Raw genomic sequence first — 16,787 nt, forward strand, 5'->3', positions numbered from 1 at the left:
TGAATAAATAAATGAGCTAATGACTCTTGGGGAAACCCTGGTGGCATAGTGGTTAAGTGCTGTGGCTGCTAACCAAAGGGTCGGCAGTTTGAATCCGCCAGGCGCTCCTTGGAAACTCTACGGGGCAGCTCTACTCTGTCCTATAGGGTCGCTATGAGTCAGAAACAACTCGACAGCACTGGGTTTGGTTTGGTTTTTAAGGGGCCTGAGACTGACCTTTCTCTGTCTTCCCATACCAGTACCACCACCCATCACTGGGCCCCTGTGCCTCCTCAGCTCCTCGATACCAAGTATGGGAGACAGCAGCCAGGTTCTGTCTCTCACCTGCCACCAGGACCACGCTTCTCACGTCCAAATAATCCCTGTCCTGACACCTCCACCTTTAAGGCCCAGTCCTGAGCCTGGATCCAGCCACTGTTCCCCCCTTGCCAACCTCACTCCTCATTCCACTCCTCCTGGGCTCTAGCCACACTGAACACCTCTCTTCAGGCCCTTTCTTACCTCTGGCCTTTGCTCATGCTGACCCCTCCACCCAGAATGCCTTCAGTTCCTCCTGGAGCCCAGCTGACCTGTCCCCTCCCTGGGAAGTGATGCCCAGCTCATCAGCCCCTCCACCTTCAGCGCATCCAGGACCCTCAGCTCGTGCTGTGTTGCTGCATTCATCCCTGACACATCTGCTTTCCCCTCACACACATACCTCCTAGGACAAGTGTACAGAGCAGACACAGGAAGGGCGAGTGAAGGAATCAGGCCCTAGTCCAGGCCCCAAATGGAGACAGGCTGCCTAGGCCCCTAACCCGCTTTCTCTTCCTGACTGCGGAAGACCCAAGATTTCCAAGGGTCACCTGCCAGACCCCTGACCCCTGATTTTCAGCCATTCCCTGAGGCACAGGCAGCTTCTCCCAGACCAGGGTAGGCACCCAGGGGGCCTGCCAGGGAGGAGGGCCCAGCTCTCAGGGGCATTGGGGTGATGCTAAGACAGATTCTGCTGGAAGATTTGCTTCCTAGGCACTGGGTCACAGTCCCTCTCTGGGCTCAGTCACCCATCTGGAGAAGAGCTGGCCAGTGTTAAGGCTGCCTGTCTGCTCTGACATGGTGTGTGAGAGGGTCAGTCGTATATCAGCCATTCAGGTGCCATGTTGGTGATGGTGTGGGTGTGTGTCTGGCTGTACCAACCCTTGGACCTTGGTATGCATATGTGTGGGCTCCTGGCCAGCCCTGGGCATGACCACAGGCAGCACGTATCTGCTTCCCCCCTAAAGGGCCAGCTGGGCCCAGCCTCACTCGCTCAATGCTCACTGCCTTCCCTCCGCAGTCCATCCAGTCTGCCCGCCCGCCTGTCTGTCTGTCCCACTGGGGTTCCCAACAGGGTAGGGCTGTAGTCATTCCCTCCTCCCCCGGCTGCAGGGTCACTGCTCTTCCAGGAAGCACTGCAGCTGCCAGGCCGGAAGGCATTAGCACTAATGGGCCTATCAGCCTGCACACTGGCCAGCCCTGCCTAGGCTGCTAGGGACAGCCCGAGCGGTTGCCAGCGGGGGCTGTCCATGCTGGGGGCCTACGGGGGCTTGAGGCTGGGGAAGGGATAATGTTTTGTCCTTTGCAAGCACATCACCCACCTCCTTCCCAGCGACCTTCAGGAGGTGACAGAGGAGCCGTGTTCCTCCACAGCTTGCAGGAGAAGCACCTGGCCTATACCACAACCCCAGCTTCAAACTCAGGGCCTTTATCCAAGCCAGATCTTCTCCCAGGAGTTCCCTTGCCCCCTTCTTCAAATGGGTAAAACCTCTCTCTCCAGATATTGGCCTAGGGCTCCTCTTTCTAGCCCCAATCCTAGGATTGGCCCCCGCTGCCCACAGCAGCCGCCTTTGGTGCCCCCATTACAGACAGTTCCCAGTTCAGGCTGTCTCAGGCCCATGTCCTAGGGCTCACCTGTCTGCCCCACTCCCAGCTCATCCAAGCCAGAAGCAGCCAGGCCTGGCTCAGCACATCCATGTGCCCAGCCAAGTGCCCTGTGAACAGAGAGACCAGGAGCACCCAGGCCTCCTTATCCATGAGACCGGGAGGATGGTGCCCAACAGAGCTGGGCACAGAGGAGACGCTTGATGTGTGGGACCAGACTACAGTCCACTTCACCCTCAGTAGGGTGTGACCCTCCCTGTGTCAACAGCAAACTGCTGAGGAACAATGATCAACCCACTCCCACCAAACCCTCCCCCTAACACCAGCCAGGGACTTGAGGAACCTTGGAGTCTGCAGGGTCAGAGCTGGCATAGAAGAACAAGGCAGCAATGTCTGAGAATGAACCCCCCCTGCCCTCCTCCCCAGTCTCAGGCCACAACCCCACACACTTGGCTCCAGTAGTCACAGCCCTGGAACACCCAGACCATAGGACCGCAGGGAAACCATGGCCCCCATTAGCAGACATTACCTCCCATGGCCCAGCAGACAGGCAGCAGGTGCTCCAGTGCCCATAACACTTAGGGCAGATGAAGACAACAGCCTGCCGGACACCGTGCCTGGCGCCAGCATCGCACTGTGCCAGCATTGTCTGCCACCTAACCCGCCGCCAGGGAGGAGCTGGCCCAGGGCAAGGGTTGGGGAGGGAGGAGACGCCATTGTCCCCAGAGCCTCCACGCCAATACCAGCATCTTGAGGAGACAAAGCCTTGCCCTGGAAATCTAAAGGGGGAGGTAGTCCTGCCCTGGGAAGTCTGATGGAGGAAGCAGCTTTACCTTCGAGAGTGTGATATGAAGTCAAAGCCCTGCACCGGAAGTCTGATGGGGGAGACAAAGCCCTCCCCTGGGGACCCTGATGGGGGAGGCAGCTTTGCCCTGGGCAGTCTAATAGTGGAGAAAAGCCCTGCCCTAGAAGTCTAATGGAGGAGGCAGTCCTGCCCTGGGGAGTCTAATGGGGGAGGCAGCTTTACCGTGGGAAGACTGATGAGGGAGACAGTCCTGTCCTGTGGAGTCTAATGAGAGAGGCAGCTTTATATCCTGGGGAGTCTGATGAGGGAGGCAGTACTGTCCTGGGAGTCTGATGGGAGAGGCAGCTCTGTCTGGGGAATCTAAAGAGAGGGCTGCGAAAGCTGGGCCAGATTGGAGGAGCCGGCTGGACAGGACAGGTGGCTGCCCTGGCCTGAAGGCCTACCCTAGCCATCGGGCCCACTGCCTGCTTCTCTGCCAAGCCAGCAACAGACGGCTGTCTCAGAAAACAGTCCTCTTGGCTGAGCTAAGCTGGTGGTGGGCCAGGGCAGGAAGGCCAAGCGTCCTCACTGGTGTGACAGGGGCTGGCCTGGGCCCTCACAGGGGGCTGATGGGCAGACGGTAGTCAGGTCTGGCCAGGGCATGGCAGCCGCCTTCCAGTGCATCAAACATGGACGAAAACTGCTGTTTCCTATGCTCATCCCATGCTGACTCTTTCAACCTGTGTCCCACCTGCTCACACCTCTCATACCCTCTCCTGGGCTCAGCTCCAGCCAAGGAGCATGTATGTGTCATCTACACATGGCCATGAGGGCCCCATGTCCTTAAAGGGCCCCCAGCCCCACCCCTCATGTACTGCCTATGTGCGGGGCATGTGTTTGAGTTCAGAAGGGGTAATTCCCTCCACCCTCTGCCCAATTTGAGCAAAACGGCCCTAAAATACCAGGTAACAGAGGGGTGTTAAGGGTGTGGACTGCAGATGTTGAGGACACCTCATTTTGCCCCACCCAGGGAATCCCTTCCACACTCAAGCCCCTCCTGTGGGGCTGCAGAGGTGCAAACATGAGGGGGGCCTCCTCCTGGGTAGAGTTGGCCCCAACCCCTGGGGAGGCCCAGTTCCCTGTCCTCTTAGCACCCTCAGGGCAGGGCGTCACCCTGACTTTACAGGTGGGGATATCAGGACCAGAAGGTCAAGCCTCACTGAGGCTACGTGACCTAGCCAGGCACCCCTGCCTCACTGGTGAGATGGAGGTGACCCCAGGAGTCCTTATGGGGCCATCAGGACAGTCTGTAGGTTGGAGCCCTTGAGGCTTCAGCCTTACTCTTCACTCACTGCTCAGAAGTTCACATGTGTCCAGGTCAAGGCTTGAACCCAGGCCCATTTGCCAAGGCCCCTGTACTTAATCACTAGGTAGTAGTAACTGCCTTATCGTTGTTTAACCCAGGAGGCAGGGCACTAATGGTGGACCCTCAGGCATTGTGTGGGCCAGAGCAGGCCCAGAGGCTTTCTTAGGGACCTTCACACCTCAATCCTGCTGGCCACATCCTGCCATACCACCTGCTTCATGTCACAAAAAGCTTACTCTGCTCACAATGTATTTTTACACGTGTGACCTTGCCCAGACACTGTCCCACACTACTCTCTCCAGGAAAGAGGCATGACCTGGTCCTCCTGAAGGTGGCAGGAGGGGGACCGGGAGGAAATCCTGCCCACATGCATGCCCCCCCTACCCGGGGACAGGGAAGGCGTGCAGATACCTGAGCCTCACCCACAGTCTGCAGGGGGCTGGGAATCCTCCAGTTTGATATGCACCCCACACACCCCATATCTCTGATGCCACCAATATCTGATCCTCTGCGACACCATGAAACAACAAAACAGAGAAATGGAGCCATTGGAGTAGCTGGGAGGGTGGGCCAAGTGAATGCCAGGGCATCCCAGGGACAGCCCAAGTGCAGGCAAGTCCCAGCTCCAACCTGCGAGGGGAGCCCAAGGCTCCAGGAGCCCAAGAGTGACTGGCCCCTATCCTGTGCCCTTTCCCGTCCTTGTGGAAGGTTCACCTAAAAAGTTGATGAGTGAAGCCCCATATTCTAATCTACAGTCCTCCCACCACGCCCGCTTGTTTTCATTACGGAGGAAAAGAGCATCAGAGCCGTGTTTATAACCCCTTTTTAGATAACAAATCACATTTTCTTTTCACCAGTGAGTGTGTTGAATTGATATTTTTTCCCCTCGGTTTAATGGGTTTGTGTGTTCAGGAATGATCTTCATCAACTGAAACTCCTTATTGTGTTTGATGTAATGTCAGCTTTCATTATGTACTGAGGTTGGAGCCAGGCGCAGGGAAAGACCATGCACCCTGGAGCTTGGGTCCCTGCCCCAGCCCCCGCCACAGGCTCTTTGGGCTCCAGTCTTCCTGGACTGGTGGGTGGGTGGGTGCGGGAGCAGCTGGAGATGATGAGCTGGAAAGGCGGCTTGGAGCCATGATGTGAAGCCTTTCTTATCCCTGCCTCAGTTTCCTCATCTGTATAACGGAGGTCATGGAGCTGTTGTGAGGACCCAGTAACTCAATATGTATGAAAGTGATTGTCAAGTCGCCTTTGGCCTGATGTACATCAAGAGTTTGTGTGTGGTCTTCCCCAAGCATAATGCCAGGCACGCAGTCAGTGTTCCGGAATGCTTGGACTGTGCCTGCATGTCCAGCCAGTGGCCTGCATCCCCCAGACCCCTGGTGGGAGACAGCCCCGGACTGCTCCCAGCAATGACCCCCAGTACTGACCACCTCAGGCCATGGCCTCAGACCCAGCAGTCCCCAAGGCCAAGACCCTTCCCCGAGAGATGAGGAGCCCAAGACAGAGAGGGGACGGTCCAGCCCTGCCGAGGTCACACAGAGCAATCAGGGCCTCATGAGGTTCCAGGATGGCCAAGGTGACTTTCACTCCCCACAGAGCAAGTACTATTTCAGTGCTCGCTGCGTTAGAGCCAGGCCCTTGGGAGCAGACATGGTCAAACCCCTGTTTGCAGACCACAAAGAAACAGGCCCCAAATGAGTGAGGGACTTCCCGGGCCATGCTGCAGGGCTTTGCTGCACAAAACAGGGCTGAGGAGGGTGACTTGGACACTGGCCCTGGGCGGGGGTCCTGGCCCTAGGGGTTGGGGAGGCGGCCTCTTCTGGGAGTATGGCACTGGTTGGCACCAGACTCACCTTCTGGTGGCCTCTGTCAGCCGTGCTTGGTTCCGATTAAAAAATATTAAACATGAAATTAGCCCGTTTGTATTACAGGTCCTCGGGGTGGCCAGTGATTATGACGCACAGTTGGCCAAGAACCCAGGCGGCAGGCGTGTGGTCCCATGCCAGGACTGGCGGGGTGGCACAGCGGCAGGCAAGGGCCAGGAAGCAGGCTCATAGGCCGGGCTTTGTTTCTTCCTGCTCCTGTTGTGTAAACCCTTTGCATTTCACAACAAATCACAGATAATTAATAAGTACATGCCTGTAATGAGCAGGCTTTTTAATAGAAGAAATTGGAAGATGCGGCCTCGAGTCATTATTTCACTCGGGCCCAGACTCTGCTTTATTTTTCCAGCTTCCTCACTCCGCCTCCCCTGCCCCCGCCCCCCAGCTTCAGCCACAGTCTCTGCCGGTGGGCCTCCTCTGACCCTATCTCCTGGCAGGGCTGCAGTGCTGGGACCAGGAGCCCCAGACCAGGAACCTCACCCCTCCAGAAGCCCAGGTGAGGCCTGGTGAGGGCAGTGCATCCCCAGCACTGGCTCACCCAGCGCCTCAGGATGTTGGCTCTGGAAGGGCAGAGGGGAAAGTGTGCCTCAAGACCCTCAGGAACTCCTGGAGGAATCTGAGGGGGCCATCCAGGCCTTGGGGCTGGGGTCCCAGCTGCATCTCAGGAGGCCTTGGGCTGTGAGTGCTGAGGCTTCTCTCCCCCACCAGGAGGAAGACATCATGTACTATGACGCCAAGGCTGACACTGAGCTGGTAAGTGCCCCACCTGGCTTCACTGCTGCCAGGTCAGGGTGGGGGCAGCTGTGAACCCCATGCCCCCTCTCTGGGTCTAGGAGGCTTCAGCTGTAAAACAGGTGTGAGGGCTCACTACTTGGATCCTGAGCTCTACCCTGCAGAGCTGTGGTGACACAGACCTCCCACTCACCTCCCACAACTTCCCTGACCCCTCCAGAGCTGTGGTAACACAGACCCCGCACTTACCTCTCACAACTTCCCTGACCCCTCCAGAGCTGTGGCTCAGTGGCCTCAGTGGCCTATGGCAAGGCTTCAGGGCACAGTGTAGAGCAGACCCAATCCCCTCCCTGGGCCGGGTGGTGAGGCCGTTGGACCGCCCCACAAAGGGCAGTTGAGAGCTCCAGCATAAGAAGGGCTCTCTGAGCACGATGAGAGGCGGGGAGAAAGGAGCATTTTGGGAGGGCTCCCTGGATGTGGGCAGGCAGGGCTGTGGTGCGGACGCCATGACGTCCAGGTGGCATGTCCAGGCCAAGGCAGGTTCCTTTCTTTGTATCCAGGGAAATAGCACCCCGCCCACCTATCTTGGCTGGAGCTCAGCCAGTACACGCTGGCTGCAGACACAGCCCAGTTCGTGTGCCCATTCTTCAAATGGAGGATGGGGCTCCGGCTCAGCTGTGGTCGCCCCTCCTCAGAAGTGGTGGCTCGGGACCCTCGTCACCAGAGGACTCATGCAGAAGATATGTGACCATTTTTGGGGGGTCTGTGGAGGGGAGAGGAGTGTCAAAGGTACAGGAGACTGGAGGTAGACAGTGTTTGGTGAACCTGTTAAGGCCTGAGCCCCTTTGTCTGCCTTTGAGGCAAAGTAGTAAAACCCAACTGCCCCTTATGTAAATAGAGGCATCACAGTCTCTGGGGTGCCCCTGCCCTGAGCTGGCTGGTACAGGAGACCCAGAATCCTGTCTTCCTCTCCCAAGCTTATTGGCCTGGGGTGTTTCCTGGAGTAAACAGGAGGTATCCAATGACACAGGAGGTGGGTACACTGAATGATCTCTTGCAGGGTCCATGGACCAGGCGGGGCTGGATGAGCCTTCGGGAGGGCAGGTGGGCAGGAGGCCTGAGAAGGAGGGGTGGGTGGGCTGAAGCAGGTGTGCTTCCCCTTGGCTGAGCCTCTGTGGCTCCCGGAGAAGTTGCTAAAATTAAAGCCGGAATCTGAAATTCAAATGAAGAGCGAACCTTTAATTAGACCCTGAATCTAATTCCTTACCCCCCTCGGCAGCGGGCTGTAATTTTAGCAATCAGTGCATTAAATATAAACCAGGAGACTGCGGTTGCCCACCCTACAAAGCCCCTGGGCTCTGGGGGTGGCACTGAGGGGCGAGTTGGCCAGCCTGGCCCTGCCCCAGTGTCCAGCGCCCTACCAAGACACTCTGAACTCCCAGCGGCCCCCAACTGTGTCCAGGTCCCCAGTCCCTGGCTCCAGATTGCTGGCTTCCTGTCCCTGGCCCCTTGGACATCTGCTGGGGACCTAGAGACTGCCCAAAGAGAGAGCTTCACCCCAGGGTGGGGCTGGGCTAAGGTCAGTAAGCTAACAGCCCAGCCTGGCCTGACAAGCCCCCGGTAGGAACAATGGCACGCAAACACTTGCCGGCTCACGTGCTTGTTGTGTTGTTCTGTTTTTTTAATCTTTGCCAGAGGTACAGTTAGGGATCTTTCTAGACCATTTACTTTTAAATTACCAGCCAGAAGGTGGGGGTGGGGGAAAGAGAAAGGAAGGAAAAAGTTCGCCAGCTGATAGCTTATCAGAACGGAATCCAAATGTCACATTAGTTGGAAAAGTTGGGAGATTAAATTTTCCAGCGCCCTTCATCTGCCGCTGACATTTCAGGGGCTTTCTTCTCCGGCGCCACCCCCTCGTCCGAGCAGAACGTGAGCGGAGCACGCCTCAGAGGCAGCTGGCTCCCTGCTCAGGCCTCCCTGCTCAGTGGCTGCCTGCCCTAGCTTTACCTGGCATCCAGGAGCGTCCGTGTGTCCTCAAGGGTGTGCCTGGTTGGGTAGAGGGGTGGCACACTGGGTGAGGGGCAATGGGAGAGCAGCAAATGGTTTGGGTTTGCTCCACAAAACCCACCCTTGAAGAGGTGAAAAGGGTGTTGTCAGAGACGGGCCAATCCCACACCAGTCCAGGCCACTGCCCAGCCCAGGTTGGCACCCCAGGGGGGAGGCCAAGCACCCCTGCGGTGTGTAGAGCACCTCTGACTGGCTCAGGAGAAAGCCAGCCCTGTGGGCATATCACCTTACCTAGGGATGGGAACATGAGGAGCGTGCACAGAACCCAGGGGCGGTACGGGATCCTCAGGGGAGAGGAAACAAGGCAAGTCTGGTGCTGGGGGTGGTCAGAGGTCTTGAGGGGCATTGAGGGAGCACAGGGTCGTTTAGCCACTTAGCCCCCTTCCTTCGAGGGCATAAAGCCCCCCAGCTCTGCTCCTCGTCCTGCCGCAGCCTCTGTCTCTCTCTCTGCCTCCTTAGTCTGGCTTTTCCCATCTCCCCCTCCTCTCTCTGCCACCATCTTCCCTCTCTCCTGCACACCTGCACCATGCCTGACCCCCCCTCGGCTGCGGCATCCATGCTGCAGTCGCAGACCCACTCCTGCCAGCCTCTGGTGGTAGGCGGGGGTGCACGGCGCATGCCCAGCCTGCCCAGCAGAGAGATGCCATAATTGGCACCTGTCAGACGGCTGCAGCTCATTTTAGAAAGTCAACGGGGGTCCTTGCGGTCCTGCCGCTAGCAGGCACCACAGGCCCTCCCTCTAGAGGCCACCGAGTCTAAGTGCTGGCCCCCACCCAGCCCAGCTCTCCCCGAGGACTGCTACTACTCCGGCTCAGCCCTGGACCCATCCTGCTGCATGAGTAGTGCCCATCTGCGTGGGGCCAGGGCCCCTCTCCCTGGTGCCAAAGGAACACCTGGCAGGGGATGAGTGGGGCCCAGGGTGGGGGTCACAGAGCTCCTGGGAGGGGCTGCCAAGGCCTCCCTGTGGTTGCACAAGGCACATCCTTGTGAGCAGAAGTCTGCAGCGCACTCCTTCTGACTGGATTTGCCCCCTTTGCTGATAATTGGTTTTCAACGATGTGGGGGCGGGGTTGGGTTTGGTTTTGGTTTTAGGATTTGGGTTTAGCAGACGTGGAGATGGTGGTCAGGGGCAGGAAGGGGCAGGTGGGAGTCACAGGCCACTTGGGTGAGCTCCGTACCCCTGGTCTGTCTGTCCCTTTGTCTCTCCATCCATCAGTCTCTTTCTCTCAGATGCCCCTGTTCCCGAGACACTGCCCTCCCTGCCCCCACCCACAGGCCTGCCTGACCCCAGCCCTGCTGTTTTCCAGCCTTGACACTGCTGTGGGGGTGGGGGTGGGGGGGTGCTCTCTGCAGGACGACCCTGAGAGTGAGGATATGGAGAGGGGATCAAAGGCCAGCACCTTGAGGCTGGACTTTGTCGAGGATCCAAACTTCAAGAACAAGGTCAACTATTCGTACACAGCGGTGCAGATCCCTACGGACATCTACAAAGGCTGTGAGTGTACAGAGCAATCCGGGCTCCCCACCCACCATGGGAGCAAGGCCCACTGCCCCAGCACTCCCAGGGCCCTGGGGATGGAAGGCCAGTGCCATCCACCCCAGCCTCCTACCCCCACGGTCACAAATGCTCACCTGATGCGCCCACAGGCAGGCATCAAGCCACACACAGTCACAGCCTTGCACTAACCCCCCAGCAAGTACAAAGCACAGAGCTTTTCAGCAAGCTACAAAGTACTGAGCTTCTTATACCTGTGCAAGTGTGGTCTCCTCATGTACACACATGTGCACACACGAATGCGTGCACACATACACGGTTCCCACACACAGAGCTGAGTCCTACCCAGCCCCTGCAGCAGCTCCTCCCCAACTCACCGTACTCCCTGCCCCTTTGTGAGGGAGGTTAAGGAGCTACCACATCAGGTGGATCCAGGGGCAGCGGGGACATGGAGCCACACCTCACTCACCGACACCAGCCCTGAAACACCTCCCGCTTCTCCTTGGCTAAGAGCACAGAGCTGAGGAGTTGGAGAGATGGTTTCCAGCCCAGAGCAGCCAGGGTCTGAGATGGGGAAGGAGATTGGGATGAGGGTGGTTGAGATTCCAGGAACAGAGCAGTTTTGCACAATGGGAAACCAGGTTACTACAGCTGGAAGGATTTGAGGTGGATATAAGGAGGAACTTCCTAATGATCTTGGGAGATGTAGGCAGAGGAGGCCAGGAGTCTAGGTAGGCTAGGAGGAGGCTAGGTGGGGAGCTCCACTGGCAGGATTCAGATGACTTCTTGAGCACTTACAGAGTAGCCTTAGAATCCAACGTGCCCACCAGGCTGGGGGTCCTGGGGCAAAGATTCCAGAGCTGATGTGTGGGTACCATAATGCAGGGAATCTTCCAGGATCCTCAGGGAGGCCCCCTCTACCCTTCGGGTCAGCCAGGCCATGTTGGCAGCTTCAAGCAGGAGTAGGGGAGGACACCCCCCCACTCCTCCCCCACAGGCCACCCACAGGCCACCTGCCCGAGCCAGTCGAGGGGCACTATCACAGGCAAGCACGCTAATTAAAACAGGAGCCACACGGCCCTCCCCAGTCACCCCTCGCTACCCACACAAATTACATTTTATATGTTTTTTATTTACTGTGTCACTTTTAATTAAATCTGTAATCGCCTGCCTGAGGGGGCATGGTCCCCGTTTCCCAACTCAGCTCCATCTGAGTGTGTGTACACACGGGTACGGGAGTGTGCACACGGGGCGGAGTAGCTGCCCCTTTCGAGGCGGGGGCAGGGTGTTTGCGCAGTGTGGCTTGCAATAAAGGTATGTGCACACGTATGTGGGTGGCCACATATACCTGCAGGGACAGCCCAGCAGGTACAAGGATTTTCTCTTGGCTCTTGACCTGAGTCAGGGACATGCCTCTGCCAGCAGCTAGAGGAGCTTCCAGGACCATCTGCTCTCAGCCTCTCTTTGTGCAGATGGGGAGATTGAGGCCCAGTGAGGGGTGGGGCTTGCCAAGCAAGGACAGGGCCCTACCTCCAGAGAGTACCATGTGAAATGTTTGACAGCCTGACTTTATTTGTTCCTTAAAAAGAAAAATAGAAATTGTTCAACTCACTAAGTTTCTAAATTAGGAATGAGACCATAACACACTGTTCAATAGGCACAGCCAATGCTAGGAATGTGTTTTGTTTTCATATTATGGCCAGTTAAGGGCAGCGGCAGGGACTGAGAGAAGGAGCAAGGGCAGACAGGGAGGGACTAGGCAGCAGAGAGGGCACAGCAGAGGTCCCCACCCTCTGGAGGGAGAAAACAGAAGGGAGAGTGCCCAGGAATATGTTGGTACCCCCTGGGCTGTGGGCAGCCTTGAGCGTTTGTATCTGTACATCACAGCTCCTCATCTGCTCTGAAGGTTTCAGTGTTCAGAGGCTCTGCTTTGAATAGAAGAGCAAAACTTTGGAAGGCATTGTCTGGTTCTCACTGAGGGTGGGTGCTTGACAGGGGTCCATTGTCTGGTTCTCACTGAGGTTGGGTGCTTGACAGGGGTCGGGATGGGATGGTGATGGTGGCAGGTCTCCACCTGGGAAGAAAGGGGTGGTGGCAGCTGGAGGAAGAAAAAACTGCCACCCAGGGGAGGGGATAAAGTACAGAGACCTGGCAGAAGCAGGTGTCCCACTCCTACTGCTTTTTCTGAGCACACGCGTGACACACACATGCCCACAGGTACAGTGCACACCTGAGAGCATGTGTCACACATCTGCGGAGCCATCGGGCAGATTTAGGGCTGCCCTGAGTTGGGGAGGGGGTCACTGCTAAAGTCACCCTGGGTCTCTGCCTGGGTTAAAGGATCCCCAGAACGGATGGTCAGCTGCCTGAGAGGAGCCCTGCTCTGTGAGTGTGCGTGCGGGGTGGGTCTGGCCAGGGGATTGCACGTGTGCAGCCACAGGAGGGTGGAGGCGAGGGGGGTTACTGGCTGGGGGGTTGTGAGAGCAGGACCCACTGAGGAACGGGGTGGTGTGTAAGCATGAGCATGTGTGCCCTGAGCCACGGCAACAGTCGGGGCTTCCAGGCAGTGGGCTTGAAGTGGGGAGGGGGTGGGGGGAAGCTAGGGGTCACACACCTGACTAGAAACATGGAGGTTGGCTGCAGGTATACCTGTAGGGGAATGCAAGCTCTGTGTGTGTGTGTGTCCGCGCACGCGCGCGGGTTGGTGCCTGTGTTGGAGCAGGATCAGGGCGCTGCCTCTGCCCCTCTGAGGGCCCCTGCCCCCTCCCCTGCCTGTTCCTGGCCCCGGCTGATTAATCATGGAGCTGAGTGGCTTCCAGCTTATCAGGTACCTTAATAGCTGAATAATTCCAGCCCCATCATCGGGCCCTTAATTGCTTTCTTGTGGCTGCAGCCCGGAGTGCATGCTGAGTGGGTAAGCTCCCGTGGGAGCAGCCTAGGCTCCAGGCAGGACGCTGGGCTGGGTCCCAGCTCACAGCTCCCACCACCCAGGCCACAGCCACCCTGCCTGATCACGTAGGCCCGGCTGAGGGGTAGGCTGAGCCAAACCTTCAAGGACTTGGGAGGAGTGAGGACCAGGAAGTCTTTCTGTAGGAGGCCCTGGGGAATGAGGGAGGCTCTGGACAGGCAGAGAGCAGGTGAGGCTTCCTAGATAGAGGGCACATGCAGGGGTGTCATTGTGGCAAGAAAAGTGGGGTTCAGTGGGAGACAGCCCTGGCACTTGCCACCCCAGCCGCCTGCTTCCCCATAGCCACTGTCATCCTCAACGAGCTCAACTGGACGGAGGCCCTGGAAAATGTCTTCATCGAGAACCGCAGGCAGGACCCCACACTGCTATGGCAGGTCTTCGGCAGTGCCACAGGAGTCACCCGCTACTATCCAGGTAGGTGCCAGCCTCTCCCCATCTCTCAGCCTACCTGTCCTGGGTGCACAGGGTAGGATGAGCATCCTGCAGGTGCGGAAGGGCCCGGCCACTCCTGCCAGTTCTGCCCTCGGGGCTGGGCCCTCCCCTGCCAGTCCCACCTCACACCCCCTTTCCCCCCACAGCCACCCCATGGCGAGCCCCCAAGAAGATTGACCTGTACGACGTCCGAAGGAGACCCTGGTGAGCAAGCAAGGGGAGGCCGGGTAGAGACACCTCCGCAGCAAACCCACCTCCCTGGCCTGCTCCCCTCCCTCCTGCTATCCAGTCCTTGGAGCAGGGCGCAGCCAGCTCTATCCAATTTTCATTTCACACATCGTTGCCACTGGAAAATGGATCCTATCACCCAGGCAGGCCTCCCAGCTGCCTCTGCCCCCCATCCACTGCCCAGTACCCCCACCTCCTCAGGACTGAGGGACTGGGACAGTGGGGGTTCCCAAGGGTGGATTCATCCTCTGCAAGGTTGGCCAGGCCCTGCCCTGCCCATCTGAGCCCTAGAAGCCCCTCCAACAGCGCCACTGCCAGGCCTGGGCTAGAAGGTCTTTGGCCCTGGTACTGCTCACTTCTCCTTCAGTATCCATGACCTCCTTCCTCTCTGTCACCTGTTCCATCCCATACACAGCTAAGGTTCTGCCCTTTGGGGCCTCAACCCGGGACAGGGGACACGACTAGCCACTGAGGCCAAGGAACAAACCTCCTGCCCCCTCTCTGGATCACCTACTCACCCTTCCCTGGGGTTGTTCATGTGCCAGGGAATCAGGTCACTGTGATTTATCAAAGTGGCATCCTCAGTGCCTAGAACAGTGCCTGGCCCTTGCAGTGGATGCTTACTAGAACCACGTTGAATCAATATCCACAAGGCCCCAGTGGGCCTGGCCCTGACTGAGGCTTCTCTGGGCAGGTACATCCAGGGGGCCTCGTCACCCAAGGACATGGTCATCATCGTGGATGTGTGAGTGAGCTTGCCAGGAGGCCAGGCTAGGGCGGGCCCAGGGATGGACTCTGCTTCCCCGGGAACATCATGCGGGATGGCAGGAGGACAGCTGAGGCCTGCCTGGCACCTCCATGGCCCCTGCCTGACCTCTGCAGGAGCGGCAGCGTGAGCGGCCTGACTCTGAAGCTGATGAAGACATCTGTCTGTGAGATGCTGGATACACTGTCCGATGATGACTATGTGAACGTGGCCTCGGTGAGTGCCAAGGCAGCAGGTGGGCAAGGTATTGGCCACCCCCACTCACACCATCCCCATGACCACCACCAGCCCCATCCATGCCAACAGCTGCCTAGCCTGGCAGCCTGAGGCAACTCACCACCCGCACTGTCCCTGCAGTTCAACGAGAAGGCACAGCCTGTGTCATGCTTCACGCACCTGGTGCAGGCCAATGTGCGTAACAAGAAGGTGTTCAAGGAAGCTGTGCAGGGCATGGTGGCCAAGGGCACCACAGGCTACAAGGCCGGCTTTGAGTATGCTTTCGACCAGCTGCAGAATGTGAGCCCCATGGGTGGGCAAGTGGGCGAGAAGGGGCGGGCAAGGGCCTGGGCACAGAGACACCAGGGAAATCAAGACAGATGGCCTTGTTAGTGCCGAGCAGGCAGGCAGCTCAGGCAGACAGCACTGTCTGCTGTGGGGAAGGAGGGCCAGAGAGCCAGGCCTGCCAGGGGAGGGAGGCTCTGCCCCTGGACTGGGGAGATGCCAAGAGCCACCTGACCCCATGCCTGCCCCTGCCCAGTCCAACATTACTCGTGCCAACTGCAACAAGATGATCATGATGTTCACGGATGGTGGTGAGGACCGAGTGCAGGACGTCTTTGAGAAGTACAACTGGCCCAACCGGACGGTGAGGCTCATCCCAGGTGGGGCTCTCCTGGCCTGGGCCCAGTTCAGGAGAGGGTTGTCCTCTGGTGGCCTCGGCAGTGACTTCACGCCCCCTGCAGGTACGCGTGTTCACATTTTCCGTGGGGCAGCACAACTATGATGTCACGCCCCTACAGTGGATGGCCTGTGCCAACAAAGGTACATTGCCCAGGTGCCACTGCCACAGGGCCTGCCTACCATTCCTGTTGTCCGTTGGGTTTGTTGTCTACCTGCCCATCCTTATGTCTGTCTGTCCAGTTGTTCTACTATTTGTTCATCCTCTGTCTATCCGTCTTTCCATACATGTGGCTGTCCATCTCTCAGCCTGTCTGATGGGCTGTCTAACTTGTCCATCTGACTGAGCGTCTTTCAGCCCATCTGTCTGGTTGTCCATTGTCCATCCATCTCCCAGCTTGTCTGCTGCCGTATCCCCGTTTGCTGGTCAGATCATCTCTCCATGCACTTGGGCCTGCCCCGGGTGGACTCTGAATGTCACTGCTTTCATAGCATGGGGGACTTCCAGCCTCAGGCCCCTCGCTTCACCCTATGTCTGCCCCAGCTCTGCTTCCTATACCCCTATACTTACTCCCCCTTTCACAGCAGCAGTCCCAATGACAGGGCAAGGGCAGGGAGCACCAAAGGGACATGAGTTTAGGGGGAGTGACACCAAAGAGAGAAAGAGCCTGAGGGAAAGGTCAAGGCTGCAGACACGCCCCACAGTGCAGGACCCCCAGCACTGTCGGTCCCACAGAGCCACCCAGGTCTGCCTCCCCTTCACTCACAGGTTACTATTTTGAGATCCCTTCCATCGGTGCCATCCGCATCAACACGCAGGTGAGACTGTGGAGGCGGCCCCCACCCCCAGCTGTGGGATGCAGTGTTCCTCGGGCTGGTGTGGGGCGAGAGCGCCCCCTGGTGGCTTTTAAGGGTACAATCCCAACACACAAAGTGACAGAATGGGAGGGTACAGTGCAGGGGCAGGAGTGTGACCTGCCCACACCCCCTCTCCAGGAATATCTGGACGTGTTGGGCAGGCCCATGGTGCTGGCAGGCAAAGAGGCCAAGCAGGTGCAATGGACCAACGTGTATGAGGATGCGCTGGTAAGGCCTCTGGGCAAGGTAGGGGTGGGGCTGACTACCTTTCCCCAAGGATGTGCCCACAGGGTCAAGTTCCTCAAGGGCTCTCTTATGGAGATAGATAAAGAAGACAGAGAGAGGTGCTGTGACTACTCAGGGTAGAAGCAGGTCTGGCCACAGGAAGGAGACCCATTGTCCTCCT

The 16,787-nt window shown here is 58.0% G+C and overlaps 1 protein-coding gene across 1 annotated transcript in view; it reads left to right on the plus strand.

Annotated features, from left to right (window-relative positions):
* CACNA2D2 (calcium voltage-gated channel auxiliary subunit alpha2delta 2) overlaps nucleotides 1-16,787 on the plus strand; it is a 74,023-nt gene that overhangs the window by 40,572 nt on the left and 16,664 nt on the right. The window contains exons 3-13 of the mRNA XM_064274474.1: nucleotides 6,647-6,691; nucleotides 10,091-10,232; nucleotides 13,483-13,614; nucleotides 13,779-13,836; nucleotides 14,555-14,605; nucleotides 14,743-14,842; nucleotides 14,984-15,142; nucleotides 15,384-15,491; nucleotides 15,589-15,667; nucleotides 16,293-16,342; nucleotides 16,520-16,609. Coding sequence (XP_064130544.1) covers nucleotides 6,647-6,691; nucleotides 10,091-10,232; nucleotides 13,483-13,614; nucleotides 13,779-13,836; nucleotides 14,555-14,605; nucleotides 14,743-14,842; nucleotides 14,984-15,142; nucleotides 15,384-15,491; nucleotides 15,589-15,667; nucleotides 16,293-16,342; nucleotides 16,520-16,609 — 1,014 coding nt within the window. The remainder of the gene's footprint in view (nucleotides 1-6,646; nucleotides 6,692-10,090; nucleotides 10,233-13,482; nucleotides 13,615-13,778; nucleotides 13,837-14,554; nucleotides 14,606-14,742; nucleotides 14,843-14,983; nucleotides 15,143-15,383; nucleotides 15,492-15,588; nucleotides 15,668-16,292; nucleotides 16,343-16,519; nucleotides 16,610-16,787) is intronic.

This window comes from Loxodonta africana, chromosome 22, assembly GCF_030014295.1.
Source record: "Loxodonta africana isolate mLoxAfr1 chromosome 22, mLoxAfr1.hap2, whole genome shotgun sequence".
Lineage (NCBI taxonomy): Eukaryota > Metazoa > Chordata > Mammalia > Proboscidea > Elephantidae > Loxodonta > Loxodonta africana.